The sequence below is a fragment of the Myripristis murdjan genome, chromosome 18 (genome assembly GCF_902150065.1).
Source record: "Myripristis murdjan chromosome 18, fMyrMur1.1, whole genome shotgun sequence".
NCBI classification, from domain to species: Eukaryota; Metazoa; Chordata; class Actinopteri; order Holocentriformes; family Holocentridae; genus Myripristis; species Myripristis murdjan.
The window spans coordinates 28,440,119-28,467,057 of record NC_043997.1 but is presented as its reverse complement, the minus strand read 5'-3'; the positions used below and the strand labels follow the sequence as shown (position 1 = coordinate 28,467,057).

Below are 26,939 nucleotides of genomic sequence, written 5' to 3'. Positions count from 1 at the left end.
CTTGGAGTTTGCAAAAAAGCACCTGAAGGACTCTCAGACTGTGAGAAACAAGATTCTGTGGTCTGATGAAATCAAGATTTAACTGTTTGGCCTCAGTTCCAAACGTTATGTCTGGAGGAAACCAGGCACCGCTCATCACCTGCCCAGTAACATCCCAACAGTGAAGCATGGTGGTGGCAGCATGTCAGCATGTCAGACTGGTCAGGGTTGAGGGGAAGCTGAATGGAGCACTACAGAGAGTACAGAGATATCCTCAATGAAAACCTGTTCCACAGTGCTCAGGATGTCAGACGGGGCCGAAGGTTCACCTTCCAACATGTCAGTTACCCTAAGCACACAGCCAAGACAACACGGAGTGGCTTAGGGACAACTCTGTGAATGTCCTAGAGTGGCCCAGCCAGAGCCCTGATTTGAACCCTATCCAACATCTCTGGAGAGACCTGAAAATGGCTGTCCACCAACGGTCCCCATCCAACCTGACCAAGCTTGAGAGGATTTGCAAAGAAGAATGGCAGAAAATCCCCCAATCCAAGGGCCTCATGTACAAAGACTGCTTGGATATCCTACTGAAAAATGGCGTACGCTTAAATCCAGAAAACATACGCACAAAAAAATCCAGATCTATGAATGTGTGCGTACACATGAATCCAAGCTCATTTTCTTTGAACATCTGAATCAACGTGGAATTGAGCGCACATGTTGGAGTACCTGACCCCTCCCTGTCCACGCCCCCCTTTTAAATTTGCAAATCATATTTAAATTGGTCCAGCACCTGAGATTCCCCTCTCTGCATGATCAGAAAACTACAACCTCAACATGAATTATTATACTGTATATGATTGTATATGATTGTGAAATGACAATAAAGATCTATCTATCTATCTATCTATCTATCTATCTAATATGACGGGAAAGAAGAGAAATTTCACAGAATGTTAATTAGAGACGCTCCTCACTGAAGTGGAGGCGCGCAAAAATGTGCTGTCTGGATACCTCCGGCATCAACACGAAATGCAAGAGGAGTGAGTGTGTCCTGCTGTCAATGCTGTGGGGTTGGAAAGGCGCACACATGCTGAATTAATAAAGAAGTGGTCCGACATAAAGGTGGATGTTAAGTGGAGGACGGCTGCCCACCGCCAAAGTGTGGCCAAGACAGGAGAAGAGGAGCTCACCCCATTTGAGAGTAGCCGCAATTGTGGGTGACACTGCTCTTTCTTTCCATACTGTGCTTGAGTCACAAGAGGAAATAGTGAGAGCAATCGGCATAAATGATCGCCTGGATCTACTGATAAGCGTTCTCACAAATATCAGTGACTCATTAAATGCATTGGTGAATAAGTGAATTCTATGTCCTTGCCTCTTTACGGCTGAAATCAAATGTTGCCGGGCCCGAATGGCCTCCCGGGTAGGATGTGCATTCATTAATTGCTTGTTAATTTTATACACCACTCACAGGGATCTTGTTGTAAATGAATGCAGAAGTGCACCAGGGAAGAGATGAGGCTGATTAAGACATTTCACACTTTACGCACGGGTTTATTGACAGGAGTGCTTTACACACAGAGACAATCAAGGGCCTGTCAGAAAGCTCTGAAGCTGTAGTTTAGCCAGAAAAAAACAGCAAGTCACTAACTTTAACCACTGACTAGTACTGATGCTGTGAAGACAGGATCATATTTGGGGGCGCACATGCTCAATGCGCATGAGGGAGATTAATATTAGGACAATTAAACAAATAAATTATTTACTCACCAAGAAGCCACCCATCGCACACAGTGCCAGTTTGTAGTCTGTTCCCAACCATGCTGTTACTCAGAATGTATGAATAGTCCGTTGAACCAGGCCACCTCGCCACAATGTTGATTAATTGCATTTGTGCATCACATATGATCTGTACATTGGTCAATTGAAAATGCTTCCTGTTGACATAAACAAATTCCTCCTGTGATGGTGCTTTTATAGCAATGTGTGTGCAGTCAATAGCTCCGATTACATTAGGAAAAGCGGCTCTCGCTTCAAATTGCACTTCAATGTTGGCCTGTTCAGCTGCATTGTATGGGAATTTGATAGACATGCGGATAATTCCGTCCCACACAGCTGGCATGGCTCGGCTCAGGGTCGACTGGCACAATCCCGATCGGACGGCCAGCTCCCTCTGAAATGCCCCCGTTGCTAGGAACCCCAGTGTGGTCAGCACCTGTATGGGTACAGGCAGCACATGGCTCCTCACCGTGTCGTGCTCCAAGGCCGGCCGTAGCTCCGTGCACAGTTCCAGGAGGATTGCCCTCGGGAACCAAAAGCGGCTGATGATCCAGTCGTCATCATGTGCCAGTAAATCCTCTCTGTCTCTGAACACACGCTCTATTCTTATTGCACCACTCACAATGTCTTCTAATACTACTAAAGCAGCCATTGTTGTTAACGGCATCATTTTGCGCGTGCTTTTATATCCACTTATCGAATTGCAGACATGTGGGTGAGTTAATTGTTCATCAGTGTTAATTGTTCATATGTCTCGGATGTGCACATCACTCTGAGGACTAATTATTTTCACATTATCAACAGTTTCCCAGCATCCCCAAGTGTCGCCAAAGGATCAATAGCTGTAGAGACATGCGTACACCAGCCATGAAGTTGGCGTGAGGCACCGCGCATTTCCACGGTCATTTCACTCTTGATACATCTGAACTTTGCCATGGAAAAGGACGTATGCCACGTTTTTGTGCATACGCACCCTTTGTATATGAGGCCCCAGGTGTGCAAAGCTTGTTGTATTATACCCAAAAAGACTGGAGGCTGTAATTGCTGCCAAAGGTGCTTCAACTCAGTACTGAGTAAAGGGTCTGAAGACTTATGTCAATGTGATGTTTTAGTCTTTTTAATAAATTTACAAAAAATTCTACAATTCTGTTTTCACTTTTTTATTATATCTATATTCATATCTATGAAATATTATATACAGATATGATATAATATGAGTAATATATACAAAAAACAGAAGATACACAGTCTATGTAGGGTGTACACACAGTCTGTGCAGCACAAATTTACATATGGACAGTGAGGTGTGCAGTAAGTGGTGGAAGTGAAGATGCGTGGCTGGTGGGTGGCTATCCATTTGGTGTGGAGTTCAGTTGGCAGACCGCAGCGGGGAAGAAGCTGTTCCTGAGCCTGCTGGTCCTGGAACGAAGATTCCTGAAGCGCCTCCCAGAGGGGAGGAGGGCAAACAGCATGAGGCTGCAACATAACAAAAGTGAAAAAAGTGAAGGGGATCTGATTGCTTTTCTGAATGCACTGTATACTGGAATTATTGTAATAGTTTAAATTTATATTGGGTATTACAAAAGAAATGTAAGAACCCCTGACGCATATTTTGTTGCCTGATTTGACAATGCAACAAATCAGTATACTGGTAATTCTTGGTGATTCTTGGGACTGGGGCCCTTGGGTGTCGACTCACTCACCCCCTCCATGCATGTCTGCATCCATCTCACCAGCTCATTGGTTTGTTTTAGTGTTGACGCTGTGACTGTATGTCCACTGTGAGTGGTTGGTACCATGAATCACTTTGTATAGTGGTATCAATGTTGTGCTGATTCAGTCACCGTGTTTTTCCTATAACCATTATTTCTGTGACTACATTATGGTATGTGGTTGCAGTTTGCAATTTGCAGTTGTCAGACACAATGGTGTGTATCTGAAGCAATGAAAGCTTATTGGATGACAAAGTAGCCTAGAAAGTATGGACACTTGGGTCTGAAGAGCTCTTATCGCCTGTATCACAAAAAAAAAGTAATTCATCTTTATCAGAGATGGCAAGTAAGGCCAGACAATAATTATAATAATAATTTCTGGGTTCTGGTTCCTGACTGAGTGTCCCATTTAACCCTTGAGTCAGGATATTTTATTGGCCTCTGTGTAAAAATAAAATAAAAAAATAAAATAAAGGCACTATGCGATCGAGTGTGACCTTGTTGGCATTGGTCAAAAGTTAAGCAGGGCTTTTATTTTGATCTATGTTGCGCTCGCCCTATTTGTGATGTTCTCACATAACTTCGGAAAATAACTTCATGGAATCACGCGCCACCGACAGCACTGGCTGGAAAGAATGGACTTCCGCACGGTGTGTGTGATTTGTCCTCGCAAACCACCAGTGAAAATAATCCGACTACAAGAGAAAACCCTTGCAGATGTAGTGAAAGAGGTGAAACAGTGCCATTGTAGATTTGCAATGGCACTCTTTCACCTCCCCCACCGTGGAGCTTGGCTCTATGGCGGTGGGCGTGATGGGTGTATTCGACTTCAGGTACCTAGTGCTGCGATGCGAGCTAGGTACCTGCTAGTAATAACGCTGCTCCGTCCGTTAAAAAGGTGGTAACTTATGCAAATATTGAATTAATTATATTTAAAAAGCAACCCATGCATTGCTTCCAAAAATAAAAAAAGAATAAAATAAAATAAAATCCCTACCTACCCATCCTTCCCATGAATAAATAAAATAAATCCCCCCTAGCCATCCTTAAAATGCTAAATAAAATAAATATAAAATAAAATAAAATAAATTCCCTACCTATTCATGCCCTTAAATGACAAGGAACCGGAACCCAAAGTATTTTTTTTTTTTTGGGCCTAAATCAGCAGCATATGCCATACTTCTACAGATTTGTGAGCTGGCTGTCAGCAGCTTAGATTGTATGCATTCAGGCAGTCATGAGGTCATTGACGAGGGAATGCATTCAGGCTTCCCATGCGCTCCCCGCTTCTTAACCTTGGAGCTGTGGAAATTGGCATTACATTTCCAATGAGTCAACATGATTTAAATGTTGAAGCACTTTGGGTACTTTTGGTGGATTTGAGTCACTGGTTGCACTTTTGTGTACTTTTGAGTGATCAGTAGGACCCCAAAATCATCTTTCTTTGTCAATACTGTTGCACTGTCTGGTGCACAGGCTAACACCATGGCATCCAATATCTTAATTAATTCCAGACAAAAGGTCAGACCTTTTTAGAAAGATGTTGATAGAAATGTTGTTTCAATGTGTAGTTGTTTGTCACACTTGAGTTCCTCTAGATGCTGTCTGCTGTTGATGATGAGGTTGATTTCATCCAGGCCATAATGATAGGAGGGCACTTCATAGGAACTGTGAAGCAGATGATAAAGCACATTAACTGTGACACCCTGTAACATCTGACTGTTTTACAGCCTCAAGAACATCCTGGCAGGATGGGGAGGACAGCAAGGTAGGTCTACTGTGTGTGTGTGTGTGTGTGTGTGTGTGTGTGTGTGTGTGTGTGTGTGTGTTTCTTCAAGTAAGTCTTTTTACTGTCTGTTCACATCTATGTTTTCCAGTCTTTATAGATGCATCATTATTTAACTCACTAACCCATACATTTACTTCATCAATCCTTTTTCTATCCCTGTCTCTCCCTGTTTCTCTCTCTCTCTCTCTCTCTCTCTCTCTCTCTCTCTCTCTCTCTCTCTCTCTCTCTCTCTATCTATCTATCTATCTATCTCTCTTTCTCTCTCTCCCTGCAGAGGACCAGTTGGATGATCTTGAAGAATGAGATAGATGGACAGATGGGTCCAGAAGACCTGGATCCCCGCAAATCAACCTGCAGCCTGCCCACCGACACCTCCCAACCCAGTGAGTAGCCAGTCACAAGCTCAATCTGGCCTGAATCCATAGGGTGCAAAACAGTTCATATCCTATGATTTAGATAGATAGATAGATAGATAGATAGATAGGTATACATTATTGATCCCAACAAGGGAAATTCTGGTAACAAGCAAATTCATCCAGTGAGCTGCATGGCTTATTGTTTAAGAAGTAAGCCACAAGAGGCCATGATTCACAGTGATTTTAAAACACCTAAAAGGGCTTTGTTAGAAGGACAAAAAGAGGGAGAGGAGAACAAGGAGGGGGAGCGCGTAACAGGTGCCTTAGTCCTATGTTAAAAATGAATGATTGCAAATCTTTTAGTGCTCAACAATAATAGTTAAATAAAATTGTAAATAAATAAATAAAACTGTAATGTTTTGCCTCCACCAAACAATGTAGTTCTTGTGTGGTAGTGTGTGCAGTGGTGTTTATTGTCAGTCTGGCGATTAAAATGTAAATGGTTTGTTAAACATTTCAAGTTGTGCATTTATGTGGTATTTTACCAGGGTTTCACACAAGAGTCAGCCATTGAGTAGTAAAGTGTAGGGCTCTCCTTTTTATAGAAAGCTTCTATCCACTGGAGTGAAAGTGAAACAACATTTTAAGTGAAAGTCTTTTTCTTTCGGCAGATTTTTCCTACAACAAGTCTGCCTCCTTACCTGGTTACGGAAGGAATGGCATCTACAAGGTGAGCTCACAAGAGGCAGTGAAAACAAATTGATATCTCAAAGACCCATCACATTAGGCAAAGATGCTCATTACATTCATTAATGAGAACCATGACAGACAAACTGACACAGATATAATACAAATTTAATTGTGTTTACAACTGAGAGAGAAACTTTAAGGTAGGTTGCTCTTGTGGCCACACTAAATCGCTGCTTGTATTTTTCATTAGCTCAGTGGCAAAGTACCTGCTGTGATATCACGTATTGGCTGTGGCCAGAGGTGAAACGTGCCTGAAGGTTTGAACGCTAGAATATTTTTGCTCTTAAATTTTCAAAAGAAAAAATAAAAAACAACACACATACCCCAGAAGAATAGAACCTTTCAAGAACTGAACAGTATTGGCTAAGTTTATGGTTTTTGTGCTATTTGATGTTGGCGATCTTGCATGTCTGGGTGCGCCCCGGTGGCTCACCGGTAAAGCGCGTGCACCATGTACCAGGGCTCAGTCCCAATCGCAGCAACCGCGGTTCGAGTCCGACCTCAGGTCCTTTGCTGCACGTCATTCCCTCTCTCTCCCCTGCCTTTCCTGTCTATCTCTACTATGACTGTCAAAAAAAGCAGAAATGCCAAAAAAAAATCTTCCATGTATGCCAGCTAATGGCCATAAAATCACAACGGGTGGGGCAGAGACATAGACATTTTTTGTACAGTTGTGATGGACAAATATTTGACCCACAACCTTTGGTTGTTGCTACATCAGTGATTATTTGATTATTTAACAAATGGTTTCCATTGCTGTTTGTTGAATTACTTATTTAGTAATAAAGAAACATTTTCTGCCAGCTGGCCAAAAATATTGGCCAGCTGGCCAATATTTTTGGAATTGAGAAATTGCGGAAATTTCATAAAAATTGTCTAACAACTTTTCAAGTACAGTACAGCATCACTCACATAAAAATGCTTGGATGGAGAGCCAGATATTGTGAGGTGAAGGTGTGGTGTTAGTTCAGGAAAAACTGAAACGAGCTGTACTGTGGCTCCCGTGAAATCAGCCAGCTGCAGCCAGTACAGGCTTCACATCTGAGAGGGGAGTTGAATGATGTCTTGGCAGAAGTCTGTCACAGCCAGATGAAAAGCATTCAAACACACACAGACACACACAGACACAGACACACACACACACACATTGGTGATGCCTGTGAGGACCATTCCATTGATTACATTCATTTCCTATTTCCAAACCCTCACCTTAATCCTGACCCTAAATCCCTATTTGAACCTTGTTCAGATAAAACTCATCATAGACATTTTTAAGTATTGTCTGCTGTTCAAATATGATCTGTCATATATCTGTCATAGCACATATCACAGCCAACATCAACAAGTCACAGTGTTGGGGGGTGCCCAAATTGTAACAGCTGCTCATATTTTTAACAGGTACTTTACATTCACAACAGGCATTTTTTTTTCACCTCCACTTCCTTGTCCTTAAAAGTAGAATGAGTATGATTTTCCTAAAAAAAAAAAAAAAAAAAAAAAAAAAAAGACTCATGCGAAAATAATCCCTCTCAATCATCACTTATGAGCCACTTGAAGTGTGTGTTGGTGAGTGTATCTGCAGATATTTACCCGCATTTGGCTAGTGGTGGGTGCTGATTTGCCACCCTGATGTTAAAACCCTCAATTCCAGCCCGACCCCCTAAACCAAACCTTAACCCTAAACATAATTGTAATCGCAACCCCTAATCTCAATCTTAAACTAGCCCGTTGTAGAAGTTAGGAAATGCAAATTCGCACTTTGAAGGATTGTCCTCACATCTCTGTCCTTCTGACAACATCTAGTGCACACACTGTACACACATAGGAGTGTACTACACCACTTGGCTACAAGGTGTGTATATTTCTGCCAAGACACATGACACAACACCCCACCCATAACTAAACCTAGCTCCAACTAGTCTCTGTTCTCTCTGACTCCAGCCTGGCTGAATGAAGGTTTTGATGTAATGTGTAAAGACGCTAGGTGGTGCTGTTCTTCAGGTATTCATGCCCAGGGTTTATTGTGCTTAGTCTTCTAAATAACCAGAGGAAAACATACAGGTGTTGAACAGCCAGGTTCATTTGCTCGGCAGCAGTGTACTGCACTTACTGCATTACTGTGGACAAGACTTATCCTGAGGGGGATTTAACACTAGAGGGAGTCCAAGAAAACCCAATAACTCTTTAGAACCTGAATGATTTCACTTGGTTGTGGTTGTAGTCCAGTAATTTTAGGCCAAAATTGGGGTCAACCTAGGACAAATTGCAAGAGAAACAAACTCAACTGATTTTGTATCCTCAGTTTGTCCTGAGTGAGGGGAAAAAGTCCCAGGAAATCCCATTAGTGGAAAGTTTTGAAAATCACCTATTTATGACCATATAATACCAAAAAAACACTGTTTTTAACACACAGGGGAAAGGGGTTCAACATTTTACTTTCAGATATCACTATAAAAATTCACAAGTTGATTACACACACAAAGACAAGAAAAAAAGTCAATTACAAGTTCTTTGAATTATTCTGTTTACACATGCATATCACACATTATCTGATTTGATATGCGCTAATAAGGAATATAAGTTTTTGTTTTTTTGAATTTCAATGTATTTCAATGAGTGCCCTATAAAGGGTTAAAAGGATAAAAAGGTTACTTCCCAAATCCTTGCCGTCTGGGCGTGATACCACTGAATGTGTTTACAAAAAGAACCAGTATTGTCCCGAATGAACCCTCAACAGCAAACATCTATACACTGTCTACAACTGGTAGTTACTTCTTCTTTTTCTCCATATTCATCTCTTTCCAAACTGGATGAGACCCCAGTGATACAAACCCCACTGTTAGTTTCTTATCTGGAGTGCGAGTGGAACTCACTTCCTCGCCCCAAAAGAACGTAAGAAAAAGAAGAGCAACAACACAAGCCAGTGACTGAATGACTTTCACTTGAACCTTGGCTTGACAAAGACCAGGAATGTGTGTGAATCTGTAAAATAAGACAGGAAGAAGTACTGTGGGCTATCTTCATTTTGTGTGTGTGTGTGTCTGTGTGTGTCTGTGTCTGTGTCTGTGTCTCAGGCTGCGGAGATGGCTGAAGATGATGTGGATCCTGACTCCCAAAGTTGGGGAGGCATGAGAGGTGGGAATGAAAAAAAAAGCCGGTTCTGCTGTTGCATTTTTTCCTCAGATGGGTGCATCAGCTGCATACCTAAAATGTCAAATGTTTTATTCATATAACTACACTTTTCTTTGTTTTTCTACACTTTCTACACTACATAAATATTGTATAAAAAGTGTGCCCTTTTTAGATTTTTCATAAGTGCTATCATATTAAAGGGATAATTCTCCCATTTTGAAAGATGGGGTGTTATTTCGTTTTCATCCTAGGATAGTAGGACAGTAGTGGTACTATCTTCCTCTCTTCATTACTGAGTGCTGGATACTGGCTAGGTGCTCCCAATGCTAACAGTTTGCTGCCTGCTGTTGAGGTGAACTTCCCCCCAGCTAACTTCCTGCATTAGTTAGTGCCGTAATTCACTCAAGGCCTGAATTCAGACATGCAGGCTGCATTCAGATGCTTTTCACAAGCATTTAACCTTTGAAACTGAATATTTGCAAGAAATTAAAAGATTACAATAAAATGATTTTGATTTTAAAAAATTAGAGAGAGAAGAACAGAGAGAAATTATTTACTTATTTATTCATTCATTCATTCATTTATAATTATTTATAATTATTACACTGATAAAAATTATAAAAGAGAACTTAAACATCTTCAAAAATTCTTGAAAACAATGAAGATGAACAAGATTGAAGAAGAATTTTTAGGCACAGGAAAAAGTGCATGGAGATGATAACAGAGCGGCAGCTACAAGACTACTACTGCCAGAGAGGGAATATTAGAGCATGTCATACTGCTAGTGACTGATGAGAGATATTCATATCTCTCATCAGTCACTAGCCCAGTCTAATTAACTGAGGTTAATGTAAATACATTATATCAAATACATCACCTGATTTTGTATTCTTTGGTAAATTTTCAGTTTGTCAGTTTTTCAGGTGATTCTTGTTTAAGGCTTTAACTCAGTGTCCTCAGCGTTGTCCTCAATGTTAACCAGTGTTAACATGTTCTCCTGAACTGATTTTTGCAAAATTGTTGCAAAACAGCAACTAGTGAAGACATGTAATGCACGTAGGTTAGGCAATTTATCTCCCTCAGTATTTAAATTAGTATGAATACTTGAGATGCTATATGTGCGCACTTTATGTGTGTATGTATGTGTGTGTATACCTCTGCATTAATGTGTGCAGCATGTGTGGGTGTATGTGTGTGCTCTCAGAGCTGTCTGTTGTTCTTCATCCAAAGAGTGAGTGGACAGGATGCCAGGCTCATAAGACCATTTTGCAGCAGTTTGTGTGTGTCTGACATGTGTGCATGTGTGTGTGAGTGTGTGCCTGTGTGTGTGTACAGAACAACAACAGTTTCTAAAACTTTTGACACAGCACTCTGAAACCCAATATCTGCTAGGATGATCACCTTTGTTTTCAGTGCCGCCACAATTTTTTAGCTATAATATATTTTTATGGTCTGTTAAGGTGCTATTAAAAGAACAAGTTATTGTTCCACCAGATTAATTCTCACTCTTTCTCCCTCTCTCCCTCTTCTTTTTTTTGTCCAGAATACAAGGTAAGTTTTCTTCCACATTTTAATATTTAGCACAAATATAGTTTAATTTCTTTCTTTCTTTGGCAGCTTTATTTAGACATTAGCTGATAATTATATTGTTGAAGAAGGCTGCTAAAGCACTCACTGTATGTATGTGTGTGTGTGTGTGTGTGTGTGTGTGTGTGTGTGTGTGTGTGTGTGTGTGTGTGTGTGTGTGTGTGTGTGTGTGTGATTGGCAGGTCTACCCATATGAAATGCTGGCAGTAACACACAGAGTGAGAGTGAAGCTTCCCAGAGATGTAGATCGCACCAGACTGGAGGTGAGCTCTTTCTTTCTCTCTGTTTCTCTCTTTCTCTTTGTTTTTCTCTTTCTCTCTCTCTCTTTCTTTCTCTCTCTTTTAGCTCCTAAGTTCCAGACTTGTGAATGTTTACTTTGAAAAAATTATAGTTATTTATCCATGTCTGGTGTTGCCCAATCCAAGTGTGATTTCACGCATAAGCGGAAATCCCGGGGGGGGTTGGGGGGGACAAGACCCCTCCATCCATAAAGTTGCCCCCCAGCCCCCACCCCACCGCCACCCCCCTACCCCCAGGAAAAAAAATTGTTAACACTAATAAATTATTTTGAATAATATAGTAATATTCAATGAAAGCACAATGCAAGCGGTGCTATTTATAAATGTAAAACAGTGTATTTTTAAGTGTTAAAAATGTATGACCCCCCCATGCCTCACAGTGGTTTGGTCCACATCCTGCTCTCGGCAGACCGGCAGCTCTGTAACTTTCAGTCCGTCCGTCAGCCTGAGAGGCAGCAGCCTGATGAGAACTAGCAAGAAAACCTCCTCAAGTGAAAGCCAGTGAGTCATTTATCACACCACCTGTTCACCAAGCACAAGGCTGGAATATGAAAAGAGATATTTTTCCCCTGCTTGGTCCAAAACCTGCCTCTTTCAGCTCACTGTTTAAGCTAATAGCTAATGACTGTTTACAGGCTGAAGCGAGTGCAGGACAGTGAGGGAGAGAGAGGACAGACCACAGGAGGAGCAAAGACTGAGCTTTTTAGTCTTTTAAAAAGTCTGTCAGGATATTAATGTCCGAAATAGTTCAGATTTTACTGATATTTTGAATTTGTCTCTAGATATATCTATTTTTTTGCATTTTAAGTTGCATTATTTTGTGGCATAGTTTCATTTCATTTTCTTATTTGATCTAAAAGGGACAGTGTACAGCTAAAACTATATTACATACTGTATGTCACTATTGGGTGCCATATCTTGCTTTGTTTTTTATTGACACTACAATAAATATGTTTTTTGAAGAATAGTTTGATGTAGTTGGATTATTCAAGGTATTTCCTCTAGTTTTAGAGCTTATTTTGAGTTTCTAGTGCTTGTAAAGCTACTTTGATGGACTGTAGTGGAAATAGAACAGTGGGCAAAGAAATTTGGTTAGAGAATTATTGCTTTTAATGCCATTATATAAAACATATGAACATGCTGAGGGCTCAACACTGTACGGCAAATTTCAAAGGAGTGTAAGAGAAAAAGAGGGAGGTACAGATGTGCCAGACAGCATTTTTTCAGACCTTCAAAATGCAAAAAGAAGAAAGAAAGAGTCAGACAAAAAAAAAAATTGAGTAAGCAATTTATTGCAAACAACCATTAAACTGAAACAGGCTGTTCATCAGCTGATCAAAAGTTTAAGACCACAGGCTTTAAAAGCCCAAATCTTGGCAAAAATGTGGATTCAGTGTCATTTTCTGTCAGGTATCCACACTGTCATGACCTCCTGATGGCAAAGGCAAAAAAGCTTTCTTGTTAATCACCTCAAAAATTTGTTTCAGCATGCTTGATGCTAGTGTATCAGGACCGTCAAGGTTACATTTTTTCTCATCAGAGAATAAAACTTTTCAACGTCCCATGTTTGGTGCTCTCTTGACGGACAGCCAATTGGATCCTCCGGCTCAGGGCCGGTGAATTTTTTTTGGGGTCTACCACTTGACTTTTTTGTTCCATAACCCTTACGATCTTTTAAGAGTTTAAAATGACTGTCTTACTGCGTCCAACCTCAGCAGCAATGGCACGCTGTGAGAGGCGTGTGTGTGTGTGTGTGTGTTTTTGTGTATGTGTGAGTAAGAGTTGGCTCATTGCAGCGGGCTGGTCTGCTTGCCACAAATTAGTTATGAGATGATGATGTGTATCCCCATCCTCTGCATCTGCATTGACTGAGTGTATGTGTGTGTGTCATTCTTCTCCAATGATAAAGTGTTCGCACATAGAGAGCAAGTGTTGTCATTGTCTCATGGGTGGAAGCCAGTTGATCCAGACAGTCAAAACTATATCTCACAATGGCAATTTCAGCAGTTTCCAGCTCACTGTGATGAGCACAGAGTAGAGCAACAGCCGTCTGCAGGTGCTGTGCCAACAGTTACACACTGTACACTGACTTCACGAACACCCGCACGCATAATCAGTTCTGAGATTGTGATGCTCTTTAGACCAAATCACAATGAAGTCACGCTAACAACAACCATCGCTTCCAGCTATAAGAATGGCAGTTCATTTAAATTGCAGAGGCTTGTGAAATTAGAAAATGTGGTTATTTAGAGGTTAGAATTAAAGTTCAAAGGTATGCAGTTAAACAAGATGAACAAGATAAGTTTTCAAAATTTATCATGGTGTTTTTTCACAAACATTTAAACACAAGAAATCTGACACTGAACCTACATCAATGATCTGATATTTAAATGTCATTTTAATAACATGAAATAATATAAGGTGAAGCTCAAGTCATAAAAGCAGCACATGTAAAATAAAATAAAACACAGTAGATAAAGATGAAATACAAAATTTTAAAAAAGGACATTGCATTTTTACCTAAAGCTACTTAAAGGATAATTGCTACTTAAATCAATATTACATGCATTTTGTTTGAGTCAAATGACCCCTTACCCTTGGGTCTTCTTTCTACCGTGCAATTTACGGCCAGCCTGTTGTTATTTCCTGATTTGAGCTTTCTAAATGTATGCTCCAGCCTGTATAAGATCCTCCTCTGCCCTCCTCTTCACCTGCTTGCCGCTTCAACTTACTTCAAAACGCAGATAAACTTTCAAAGTTTTAGATCTATTGTGCGAGTGCTGCAGTTGCTGCAATCAGCACTGCAGCCTCAGAAAAAATGTATTCAAAGCAGCTTACCCTCTCGCTGAAAGTTTGCAACTTCACCACATTTTCTATCTGCAAGTCAGACTAAATAAAACAAGTAATCCAACGTTAGCCCTGTGAGATTTAAATGTGTCCATCATTTCCATCAAAAAACATTATTAAGGGGCACCCCGGTGGTTTATTGGTTAAGAGTGCATACCATGTACCAGGGATTAGTCCCGATCGCAGCGACCGGGGTTCCAATCCAACCTCAGGTCCTTTGCTGCATGTCTTCCCCCTTCTCTCCCCTGCCTTTCCTGTCTATCTCTACTGTGACTGTCAAATAAAGCAGAAATGCCAAAAAAAAAAAAAAAACCTTAAAAGACACACACACACACACACACACACACACACACACACACACACACAAAAATATATGATTAAGCATTATTTATATATTAATTTTGGGTTTTGTACAAACGAGCTGCCCTCAATATGGAAACAGGACTGACAAACAGAGTTTGAGCTTCCAACACCCTCTTGTGATCAGAAATTGCATATTTATAATTTGACCAAAGGTCCTTATTTGGCTGTTAAGTTTAGCAGTTAGCGAACTTGTGCTCTGAAAAATGGTGGCTCTGTGACTCTGCCAATTGAGGTTTAGCTCAACATCATTTCTGCCTCCAATAAATTTTTGTACAACTAAAATAAAACTTTTACACTTCGATTTTGTCAGAAGGATAATTTTCCTTTTTTTCTTCCCAGTTCACCAGCACCCAGGGAGCTTGTTTGAAATTCTGCATTACTCCGTGTGCCATATTGCTCTCTTACACTTACGTTTTACATATTTCTGTTGTTGTTTTTCAGAGACACCTCTCTCCTGAGGACTTCCAGCAGGTCTTCGGTATGACCCTGGAGCAGTTTGAACGCCTGGCCCTCTGGAAGAAGAATGACTTGAAGAAAAAGGCACGCCTTTTTTAAAATAAATAAATGAATGCCAATGACATCTCAACAAGCATCTGTCCCATCCGGGGAGAGCAGAGAGACAAAAAACACTCATTTGAAATATATAGAGTATATGCACCGCCATAATCCCCCTACTTTCCACCTGTAAAACGGCATGCCATCTGCCTGTAAAACCACAAGGAGGCACACGGAAAGAAAACTATGACCAATGCTGCCTCATGTCATTACGGCAGCATTGGTCATCTGTAGCTTTTTGTATGCAATGTCATCCAAATGTCATTCAAATGTTTGACTTCAAATGTTTGACTTTGCCAACCATATGCGGGAGGCCAGGGAGATGCATTTGCATGGCCTGTGTTGATGGTCCTCGCATTTCTCCTTATGTGTTTTCTGCATCTGCCCCTCCAGTCCCATCCTGTCTCAGCTCCTCCAACAGACAAACATGAAATAACATCTTTTTCTAATTCTCCTGCAGGCCCTTCTCTGAGTTTCTGTGGTTCTATCTGTTTACATGTGCGCACCCTCTTCCATCATGTCAATCTACGCTTACCTTCCTGCTTTTGTCCAAAGTATTTCATCCACAGTCAGTTTGTTTTTAAGATTCCCTGCTCTGTCATCTCGTCTCATCATGTATAATTTGCTTGCCTCTCTGCCTTTTTATCTCTGGCTCTCCATCATCTTAGTTGTTCTTCCTGCACTGACTGACTGTAGCATTGTCAAGCCAACCCACTAGCGCATCTACATCTCCATTTGTATAATCTCTTTTTTAGTTTAGGATGGCAGAGGGACTGACTTGTACACATTTACTGTTTAAGCATGTCAAGGCCAAAGCTAGGGATGAGCCTCTGATCTTATCATGTCCTTTTGTTTTTGCTTTTGTTTTCCTTCCAGTTCTTTTTCAAGCAGAAGGAGACAAGTCTGAGAGTCAGGAGAAACTCAGCAAGTAGTTTTGATATGCATGCCCTGATAGGGTGAACATGGTCCCATATCTCACACAAGCAGTACAGATAGGGGAGCCAGCGCTAGATAGGGGCCACCACACAGCATGGTATCACAAATACATGGTGGTTGAGGGTGGAATTATAGGCCTTCAGAATGTCACTGCAATCCCCTTAGCAGACATCCAGAGGGTTTCAGACTCTACAAATTTGTCAAACCCACAGCATTACCAGGTTGGCATGCACTCACATCCAAAAAAGTGAGAATTATTTTTATAAGCTATTTTTGACTTTTGGAAAGGATCATTGAACCAGTCATGAGACACAGCAGAGATAAATCTTGGTTTTTGTTACAAAATGGATTTAGAAAGCCCCATGCTGACTTTGTTAAGCTTCACAGCTTCACAGACCTGCAAACAGCACTTAAGCATATCAAGTGAAGTCTTGCTTTATTTTAAAACTAGATACTATAACTGTGTTATAGCTTCTCAGATTCAACTCTTCATATTGTTTGTTTTTTGAAAGCAATGTCGCCTAAAGCTTCACATACACAGCTGAATTACAGCAGCCTGCTTGTTTGCTTGACAGTAAACCAATCAACATAGCAACTAACATACTGTTATTTGTATGTGAACATATAATGGACATATATCAGATCTATTTGTCTCCAAGGTTGCTATACAAGCCATGGTGTATAACTGCTCTTTGGGCATGTATGGGAATGACAGAATGGGGTTTATCGAATGACCTCCAATTAGAAATGTATGAAAAAAAAATTCATCTGTGTGGTTTTGAATTTATTTCCTTTCAGTCTTTTGATTTGAGTGTGTGATTATTTTCTGTTCAGATGTCAAATGAAATGCCCAGGTCAGCCGCTTACAGTATGCTAGCTTGTGTTAACTATTTATTTATTTGCAATACTTCAGGAAGGGTTTCTTTAAGTCTTGTGGCAAACATGGGTGTCGTGTCAAATGAAGGAATAATATCATTTAGGAGATAGATTTTTTGAAAAACATATCAAATTTTAATTTTAATCTAACTAAATGTATCAAATCAAATGTAAGTAACACACTAACCTGTGTCATAAACCATCATGTCCTCTCCTGTCTTGATTTCTAATATTCATCTGTTAATAAAGTGCTTTATTCAAACAGCTAAGATACAAAGAGTGGAGTTCTTCAATTTTTTGTAAAATCTTTTGTCAGACCCTGAGGCATGTAACCTAAGAGGGGCGAATGATAAGTTTGTGGCCTAAGCTAGGAGTCAGTTTTTGAAAATCAAACATTTATTTTTAAACATAAACAACCCTTCTGCCATAGCACACGTAGTTCTGTGGTCACACAGCAAAGAGATCCTTTTGTATAAAAGCTGCTATTAGGTAGTAGTCAGAGGGTGCCATATCAGGAGAACAGGGCAGGTGTGTGACCAGTTCGAACCCACATTTCTGGATTGAAGCCATAGCCATTGTGATATGTGGGCTGGAGCATTGTCCTGGGGAACGAGCACCCATCTCGTCAGCTTTCCATGTTGAATGTTCTCATTTTTCTGCTGTTGTTGTGTCAGGAGATCAGCATAGCTGTCCTTGTTGATGGTGTGACCCTTTTCCAGGTCATCCACCAGTGGTACTCCTTCTCTGTCTCAGAAAACGGTAGCCATCACCTTGCCTGCGGACATGACCATCTTGGCTTTCTTCGTAGATGGAGAACCTAGCACCTCTGGTTGGAGGTGATGGACCCAGGTTTCATTCATGGTCATGAATCACCAGAGAAAACTCTTGGGGTCTGTTATTGTCCCTTGATATGTTGTGCTCAGTCCTTTTCTAATCAGGCCAAAGAATCTTCAGGATCCAACCAAGTTTGTTGCAAATGATTGCATGGACGTATTCCTAAGAGATACCCAGCTCAGTGGCAATGTCACACATGGTGACCCATCAATCTGTCATGATAATGTCATGAACCTTGCCAATGATCTCCTGTGTGAAGATGGTGACTGACAGGTGTCATCTCCCTGCCACATTTTAAATCAGTAGCCCACTTCTATTACCATGCTGTGTGAAGGGCCATACCCCCCTAGTGTCGCCACCATGACCTTTTGGATGCCCTTGAGACCGAGGAACAACTAAAGTTAATAACTTCAAAGTTTCGTGTAATAATTCAACAAAGTGTACTGCACACAAATTCAGAGAAAACTGCATAGCTTATCTGCTTCTAACTTAGGCGACCAACTTATCAACCCCCCCTGCTATATGCAGCTTGCATGAACTTAAATCACATTGAATTTATCAATATTGTCCTGACAATAAATAAATAATCTATTATTCATCTGAAAGAATTGTCTTAAGTATAACAGCAGTTTATCTGAGCTAACAAGAGGTTCGCTGAGATGAACAATAGAACAGTGGAAAGAAAAACAAACGCAGTGCACAATTTGATGGTATTTTGGGAGACAACAACTGAACTGAACATTAACTTCAGTTAGTTTTTTGAGATTTGAGACAAAATCCCCACATTTAAGCTGACATGGATGCTTGTTAAGTTTGATGAGGTCAAAGCCTTTTCCAGGTTTTGAGCTGAACAGTCATCCCACAAAATCAGGTAGGAGCAGTCAGCTTTGAGCAGGAGGCCCTGCAATGTGAACATGGATCAATAGCCAGAGAAGCAGAGTTCAGATCCAGCAGACTAGATTGCTCAACCAGTGAGGCCTTTCATGTCTGTGGTTTAACAGGCCTCTGACACGGAAAAAACTAAAGAGCACTTTCAAACATTGCAGTAAGCCTGCAGTGCAAGATTCACATTGACAGACAAAATGTATCCTCACCTTTTCCATTTATGTTTTCAATGTTGCATAACAGCCTTGAACACACAAGTTCATAGCAACAGACACAATTGGCTGAAATGAAGTCACCAAGCGTAGCCTACTTTGTTGGGGTTTTTTTCAATGTTGAATCCTCATTATCATGAATGTCTCGTGTCTTGTAATCACTTAAGTTTAATGAAGGCTTTGTTGAAGCATTTATGCTTTATCTAGTCATAGGCATATATCCCCTTGTGCAGTCATTTTGTAATCATCAGCAAGAGGAATTTGAACCAGTGAAACCACAGTGCCTGGTAACTGGTTTGTTACAGCAGAATCTCTTCCAATTGATTTTCAGTTGTTTTTTGTTGCTGATTGCAACAAAATATCTGGTGTCCATCTTGAAATAAAAGTTTAATTAATAAGTACATACTTTGTGTTGTAAAATAAAAGCTTGAATTTGACAGGACAGCCACTATTTCAGATCAGGGCAAGTCTGCAGTAAATGATTTACATGAATTACTTGTAATACAAAACAATGAGTCCCATGATTGGTTTACTGTCTGAAACATAGTCTAAAACCAAATTAAGTGGCTGAAAAATGAATTACTCTTGTAACACATATTTCATTTTATCTGACTGGTGCAGGGGGATGGAAGTTAGACAGAATGTCACAGAAAAAGAAATGCAGACAAAAATTCAAAAATAATGAGGATAATTAACTGATGTTAGTGATAAGTTATGAATGACCTTGAATCACGTTATAATCGTATTCATGCTATAACAGGACCACAGTCTGCTGATGAAACTCTGCTCAGTGGGAAAATGCTTCTAGGATAAGAATATTAAGTCTACCAAGTGCAGCAGGCCAAAAAACACTGAGTGAAACCTTCTCCTAAATTGCAAATCTGTTATCTGTCTTAGATACTCTGTTGCTATTCATACATCCTTCTTTCTGTTTCTGCTTTATCAACCTAATTATTTAAACATAGACCACATGTTCCCAAAGTTCCTGGGTTCTTTGAGGGTGTTCCAGGGATGTTATAGGGGGTTCCTAGAGTGATGACCGGAGTTCCAGAGTTCTTTGAGGGGGCCCAGCGGTCCAGATGGTGGTTCCATGACTTCTAGGACTTCTGATGAGGTTCCAGGGGTTCAGACAGGGCTTCTGTTTTTTGTTTGTTTGTTTGTTTGTTTGTTTTTTCAGGGGGTTTCAATTGTCTTAAAGGGAGTTCGAGGGCTCCCTGAGTTGGTTCTATAAGTAGAACCAACTCAAGGAGTAGATTTTCTGGGTCTTGAAGGGAGTTCCAGTGTTCTTTGAGGGGGACCCAACAGGCGCTCATTCGTTCTTTTAAGGGGCTCTACAGGTCCTCATGAGGACTCTAGGGTTCTTTGAGATGGTTACAGCGGTCTTTGAGCAGGTTATAGCTAAGGGTCTGGAAGGAAGTTCCAGGGGTTCTAACAGGGTTTTTGAGGTGGGTTGTAAGTAGAGTTCTCATCGGGCCTGAAAATTAAGACCCGACCCGGGCCCGACTGGGCCAGCCCGAGGCCCGATCCGACCCGACTAATTAGCCGAACTTTAGGCCCGACAGCCCGATAAAGCCCGAAAAAAAAAAAAAAAATCGCCAAATTCGCCATTATTTAGCAGAGCCGGTCGGCCGCGGCACCGGGGCACCATCAGTCGGTATCAGGCAGTCCGGCCGCGGCACCGGCCAGCATCAGGCAGCTCACCTGTCAGATCCGGCAGACCTGACGGGTGGGCGCGGTATCGGACGGTGCCGCGGCCGGCCCGCCTGATGCCGACTGATGGTGCCGCGGCATGTGCGGGTCAATACGGTAGTCTAGAAAACTGGAGATTTTTTTTTTTTTTTTTCTCGTGCGCCCCCAAGTAGATTGCGCCCTGGGCAGTTGCACTGCCCATAGCAAAAACCGTCCCTGCTGCCGAGTCTGCCAGCACAGCGGGATACTGCTGCAACTCTCTCTCTCTCACTTGTTTGCGCTGCGCTCGCACAGCTGGTTGTCTGTCACTGAAAGTTTAGCCTCCAAATCCAATCCAGTCTCTCACTCTCTCCACCAGTCACATAAAAATGAAACGTCATAATCAATAACAGAACACATAATTCTATTTTTTTATTTGACAAAAAAAAAAAAAAAATCCCCCACAGAACCCGAAGCCCGACCCGACCCGCCCAATTCACGTAAATTTTAGGCCCGACCCGACCCGAAAATGTCGGGTCGGGTCGGGTCGGGTCGGGTTCGGGCAGAATATGAGAACTCTAGTTGTAAGTGTCTTCTAAGTTCCATTCAAAGGCTCTTCAAGGTCATTCTAGTTGTCCTGAGGAGTTTTCCAGGGGTCCGGGAGAAAGTTTTCAGTGGTCTGGGCACTGAGGGGGGTAGGGTTCCAGGGGTCCTCAGGCAAATAAATAATAGCTTAATCAAATTATTATTTCATTCACTGGATAACGAGTGCAATGAGATAATTTATCATGAATCTTATGAATCCTAACCCTAACCCTTTATACAGGATTACTAAATGAGCACATGTGGTCATATATGGGTCTATGTGGGATCCTTGTTTGGAAAATTCACTTATTTTCTATCAGCAAATCTCCTTGAGATCAAGATTCTTGATTTTCGGAAAGGCCAAAGGAAAAAAAAAAACCCTAAAAATTAAAAAAAGAAAAATCTAATACACAAACAAACAAACGAACAACATTCATGACAGCAATAAGGATTGGAAATGTACAAACAGACAGACATAACTGTGGCTTGTGCAATTCAATACTAATTCATTGCGAAAAAAAACTGAAAACAAAACAAAGATTATGCTCACACTTTATACTCAGAGTGTTCCACATGGACCCATGGATGACCCAGACGTAGACCACACAAGTTATGCCTCTTCTGCTGTGTGACTGGGCAAACCTTTGCAGAGTTCAAATATGATTGGCCGAGGCTGACGTCAGTCACAGCGGTGGGCTTGACAGGACAACGGCGCATCCGACCTCTATTGTCACCATTCTGAGGTATTATTATTAACATGGAGAACGAAAAAAACGATCAAGGTATGCTTCCTGTTACTTTTAAATATGTCATTCCCGACAACTTTCATATAGAAGTGGGTTGCAGCTTTCAACTTGACTTGTAAGGTTAATGATTTTGTCTTTACTGCTTCTCCTCAACGAGACTACTTGCTGTATATTCAGGTGGTAGCCTACTGATGGACGGGGCATGCATGCTGGGATTAATTTCTTTCTTTAATGGTTGTTGCTTCTTACTGACAGTCTAAAAGAAAAATCTAATCTTTCCGAGGTATTCCCAGTGGGACTTGAGAGTGTGTCTGCAATGTTTAGTGGTGATTTTATAGTGACCTCATAGTATTTTATGGCATTATCTCTTCTGGTAACTCTATAATGTTATTATGATATTTCTGTGGGGACTTGATGTGTAGTGACTGATATTCCTCGCCTATCGGGAGTTAACCGTCTATTGTAGTTCTCCTGTGATAATGAAATAGCATCATTTAAGCGCTACATTACCACAGTGTATGAGTTTAGTTCTTTTTCATGAGGGAACTGTTAGTCTACGGGCCACTCTTTATTATTACATCCTAAAACTATATTAGCGTAAACTCGCATTCTGGAGTACAGAAAATTGATCTACATGCATGATAACTGTATGGATGACATATTTCATCATATGGATGAAACAGCTTCAGTGTTGTGAATGAGAGTCAGAGCTACAAAGGACCATGTGGCAGGAGAGGAGAGGAGAAAGAGGAGGAGGGAGGGGTGTGATTAATTGGCAGGGTGAGGGCGGTGGTGCCCCAGGCTGCAGGCTGCAGGCTGCTGCTTTCTCTTCTCAGCATCAGCAGCTGTGCTGGAGCCTGGAGGAGGAGCAGAGGGCAGCTTGGAGCCTGGACGGCTGTCAGCTCCCCCCCCTTCTTCTTAAAGTAATATTTTAAAAAATATTAATTAATTAACCCATTGTCAGGGGCATGGACGTAATTTTTGGGGGGGACAGGGGGGACATGTCCCCTCCACTTTTTCAAATGACAGTTTTGGTCCTCAAGCAGTTCAAGCCCGCCCTCCCCCCACCCCCGTACTCAAGCCAGTTGTGTCCCCCCCACCTCTGAAATCAAAATTTCATCCATGGTCAGGGGTGATGCATTGACGTCATTTTTCAATAGCGACTCCAAGTGCGGAAATAAATAAATAAATAATCACACAACCAAATACATGAAACATATTTCCAATACGGTTCCTGAATGGAAATTGACTGCGCCACAACAACAATGACATCAAATAATAATAATAATAATAATAATAATAATAATAAGTCTTATTATTATTATTATTATTATTATTATTATTGCCATTATATGCATTTATGTAATTATATGGATACAGACTTTTATATCACCTTTTACCTTAAAGCAAAAAGCTAACAAACAAATGCTGAAATAAACAAATCTATTAATTAATTATTTTAATTGCTTACTTAATTAAATTTATAGTGCATAGATAGATAGATAGATAGATAGATAGATAGAAAGATCAAGATGTTAAGGTGCCATTGATATTACATTGCCATTTCATTCAATCAAAAACAAATGCAAACAAACAAATCTCAAGCTGCACTTCTCATGTGACATGGCTCACTCTCCATACATACATACATCATCTACCAAACGCACCCTCCCAATTTGGTGTTCTATTTAAGCTGTAAAATGTCCCATCTCTCTGACATGCCAGTGCTGCTGCTTTGTCTCTCACTGCACCGTAGAAAAACCATAGAATCCCACTGTTTATTTTTTTCTGTAAAACACTTGAGCAGACATTACAACCTGTTATCGTCGAAAAATGTTGAACTTCAGAGGGGCAACAAAGTGGAGTTGTGTGGCTGCTATCATTGCAAAAACAGCGTTTAGATGTTAATCTAGCAGGCTGTTTTTGGATCAGCAACACTGACTGTTGCAGTGGCTCAGGGGTTTATCTCAATATCATGTAATTATGCCTTTAGATTTAACACCTGGGGCTCTATTTTTACAGACCGGGCTAGGCGGGGGCGCATCACAGCTGCGCTTCACCAACTGGATGTGGCCAAGTGGATTTTGCAATTTTGGCACGCTGTGCGCTGTTCCTCCTACCAGCGCAAGGAAGGAGAGAAGGCATGGAGTGGGTTTGACACAGCCGATTCACTTTAAACCAATCAAATGAGCCCCTGTCCTCGCCTTTAAAATGCGCTGCGCGAAGGCGTAATGAACGTTTACACAACTGACATGGAGGTCTACTGGTAGTGGTAACCAAAACCTCATGGGCAAGTTTCCGGAATGTCAGGCACATTAACAATGCAATAAATACCGACAAAAAACACTATACCACATAAATTTATCTCCATATCGACTGTCCCGTCACATCTGATGTCAGATCAAAGGAGACTGGCACCGTTTGTGCTGATTGTGAGGTTTGGTGACGTGTGTGCACTGCGTGCCGGTCAGCCAAACTTCCACTACGCCAGCTCCGCTCCGCCTTTCACTGAAAGTAGACATGGTTTCAGATGGCGAGCTTTGAGTGCACCTCGGCGAAGCCTTTTGGCACGAAAATGTCACTGCACCAAGCTGAATCTGTTGACACCTCCCCCTGCTGCACTGCCACTCCCATCTCAGCGCACGTCGGTCTGCCAAAATACCAAACTGTGCGCCCCTCGGTTGCATTGGTCGAAAATAGCTCTGCACGGGGTTCGCTTCACTGTGCCACCCTGTGCTACGCCGGGAAAATAGAGCCCCTGGTATCAAACTGCGGTTGGGGAGTTTTTATTTTGAAGAAAATAACAAAATATGGTGAACTTTTCGGATTGCACAATTTCACTAAACTGCATAAACCATCAGCAAGCTAAATTAATTAGTTGATTAGCCCAGTCTTGACAATTATGAATGGGACTGAATTATAATCATTAAGGCATTCACAAGCTCAGCTTTGTTTCCTCTTTGTGGGTGGAACATCTGCTGTTGCCAAGAGAAACTTGTGACATTTAGAAACAAAAGTAACAGTTAACGGGAAGACCAGCTCTCATTGTCATGAATGCCAGAACACGTTGAACTGAACTGCAGTCCCAGCTCTAACCATAGCCACTTGATTCTTTCCCAGCAATTCCTGATTCCCTCAGATATTTTGTTTTCTTATTCTGATATTAAAAAAAAAAAAAAAAAAAAAAAGCTTTGCCAAAACGCATATGAATACCCAAATGCTCGGCTAATATTACTTTTTTAAGATTCAGGGAAATTAAATGGACATTTTATGTAGCCTATTTAAAAATTATAGTAATACTTGGCTTTTATTTTGACCAGCCAGGATGTAAATCTGGTTAAGTGAATCTGTTATGCAGTTCTGAATCTGCTGATAAAAGAAGTTTATCTGCGGGAAGATCTCAGACTTTGCTCTCTTCTACGGTGGCTCTCTCTTTTATTAATACCATAAAGCCTTCTCTGCCAAAGCTGCCATGTATATTCAGAAATTCAATCAGAGGCTAGATTCGTCTGTAGTCGACTTGGCCCTAGTCAGCATTCATTTTACAGGCCATAAAACCCTTGCTTGCGCCATCTGTGGTTCCTCCTCTCACACAACCTCTCTCTGCCCAAGAAATGCTCTGCAAGAACTGTCCTCCTCTAAATCTCAACCCCAGCTTAAAAATTCAGTGCTAATTTCTGTAAGCCATCCTCCAAAGCAATGGGTATCTTATCCCTCAGACTTTATGGGGCCGTTTACACGACAACGGTTTTCACAAAGAACGGTAAACTTTTGTTGCGGTTTGGCCTTTCATTTACACAACAACTGCGTTTTAGGTGTTTGAAAACGCAAACGAAATTCTTGTGAAAACGATGACGACACGGCCCCACTTCGCGCGTGTTTTCAGCCATGCACGAACAGGAAAAAAACAACAACACCGCGCCACCAAAGCGTTTGTACGCAGGCACGCGGTGCTACTCTGTGGTGTTACGTTGCAAAGTTACACCGCCACCCACTGGCCTGGCATGCACACTACAGAGTTTTTGTGGAAACGTGTACGAGGATTGTTCTCACAGCGTTATTGTATAAACATGGAACTTTTAAAAAAAAGGAATAAGTTTTCCGTTTTCATCAGAACTGTTGTGTCGTGTAAACAGGGCCTAAGTCTCCTGTCTGCATTAATTCCTAATTGTTAATTTGCTCATGTGTGTAGTTGTTGTGCAGACAGGAGACTGGTGTGGTAGCAAAGGCACAGAAGGCATGAGTGACATCACTGAAGTTCTTCCATGTATCCCATGCCGTCTTCTTGCCCCTGCCTCCAAATGATGAGACAGTGTCACAACCAGTAAAGAAATGGAACATTGGCAAGGCTACACCTTGATCTGGGTCTAATGCCCCCACCATCTCATGAGCTGCTAAATGCTGGAAACTCTTCCCAGCTCCAGAGTTAACCCACAGCTGAGCAATGTTGAGGTGTTGGGCTGCCATCACTGCCAGTACCAGCACATCTGTCAACTGTGCGTATAGAGTAGTATGATGCATGTATCAGCCTCGTCATGTGTGCATGGTGCAAGACCTGGGGCCTATTCCATCAAGCTGGCTAACAGGATAGCCTGGCTTATTTCGATAAGCCTCGCTAATTTAAGTGAGAGCTCCGTTCCATCAAAGTGGCTTGTATGAGTTGCAGCTCAGTAACCATGGCAACTTAGTCAGCAGAACTAGCCTGCTCCGTGGCAGGCTTACAGCCAAACTTAGCTCAGCTGCCTGTCAAAGAATGTCCGACGGACGGAAACAGACCCCCAAATGACGGCTCCATCATGTATATTGTTGCCCTGGCATCACATATTCAATTCAATTCAATTCAAATTTAATTATGTAGCACCATGTCCGTGTTCGGAAATATAAGTTTAGACTTATTTCCCATAATGTGACCAAGCATGAATGTAATAACCGTAATGAAAATCATGTGTTACCACTGTCAGTCTCCGAAATCAACCGAATAAACAATCAATTACTCAATCAAATTTTATTCATGTAGCACAAGTCATACATCAAATGCAACAACAA

General features: G+C 41.3%; 1 protein-coding gene across 2 annotated transcripts in view; it reads left to right on the top strand.

Moving 5' to 3' along the window:
* The window catches only part of ablim2 (actin binding LIM protein family, member 2), a 235,904-nt gene extending 218,672 nt beyond the window's left edge, over positions 1-17,232 (top strand). For both annotated transcript variants that reach the window (XM_030075915.1, XM_030075916.1), the window contains 7 exons: positions 5,204-5,241; positions 5,537-5,645; positions 6,290-6,348; positions 9,443-9,503; positions 11,044-11,051; positions 11,270-11,350; positions 15,038-17,232. In XM_030075915.1, coding sequence (XP_029931775.1) covers positions 5,204-5,241; positions 5,537-5,645; positions 6,290-6,348; positions 9,443-9,503; positions 11,044-11,051; positions 11,270-11,350; positions 15,038-15,151 — 470 coding nt within the window. In that variant the 3' untranslated portion in view covers positions 15,152-17,232. The remainder of the gene's footprint in view (positions 1-5,203; positions 5,242-5,536; positions 5,646-6,289; positions 6,349-9,442; positions 9,504-11,043; positions 11,052-11,269; positions 11,351-15,037) is intronic.
* The last annotated feature ends 9,707 nt before the right edge of the window (positions 17,233-26,939 follow it).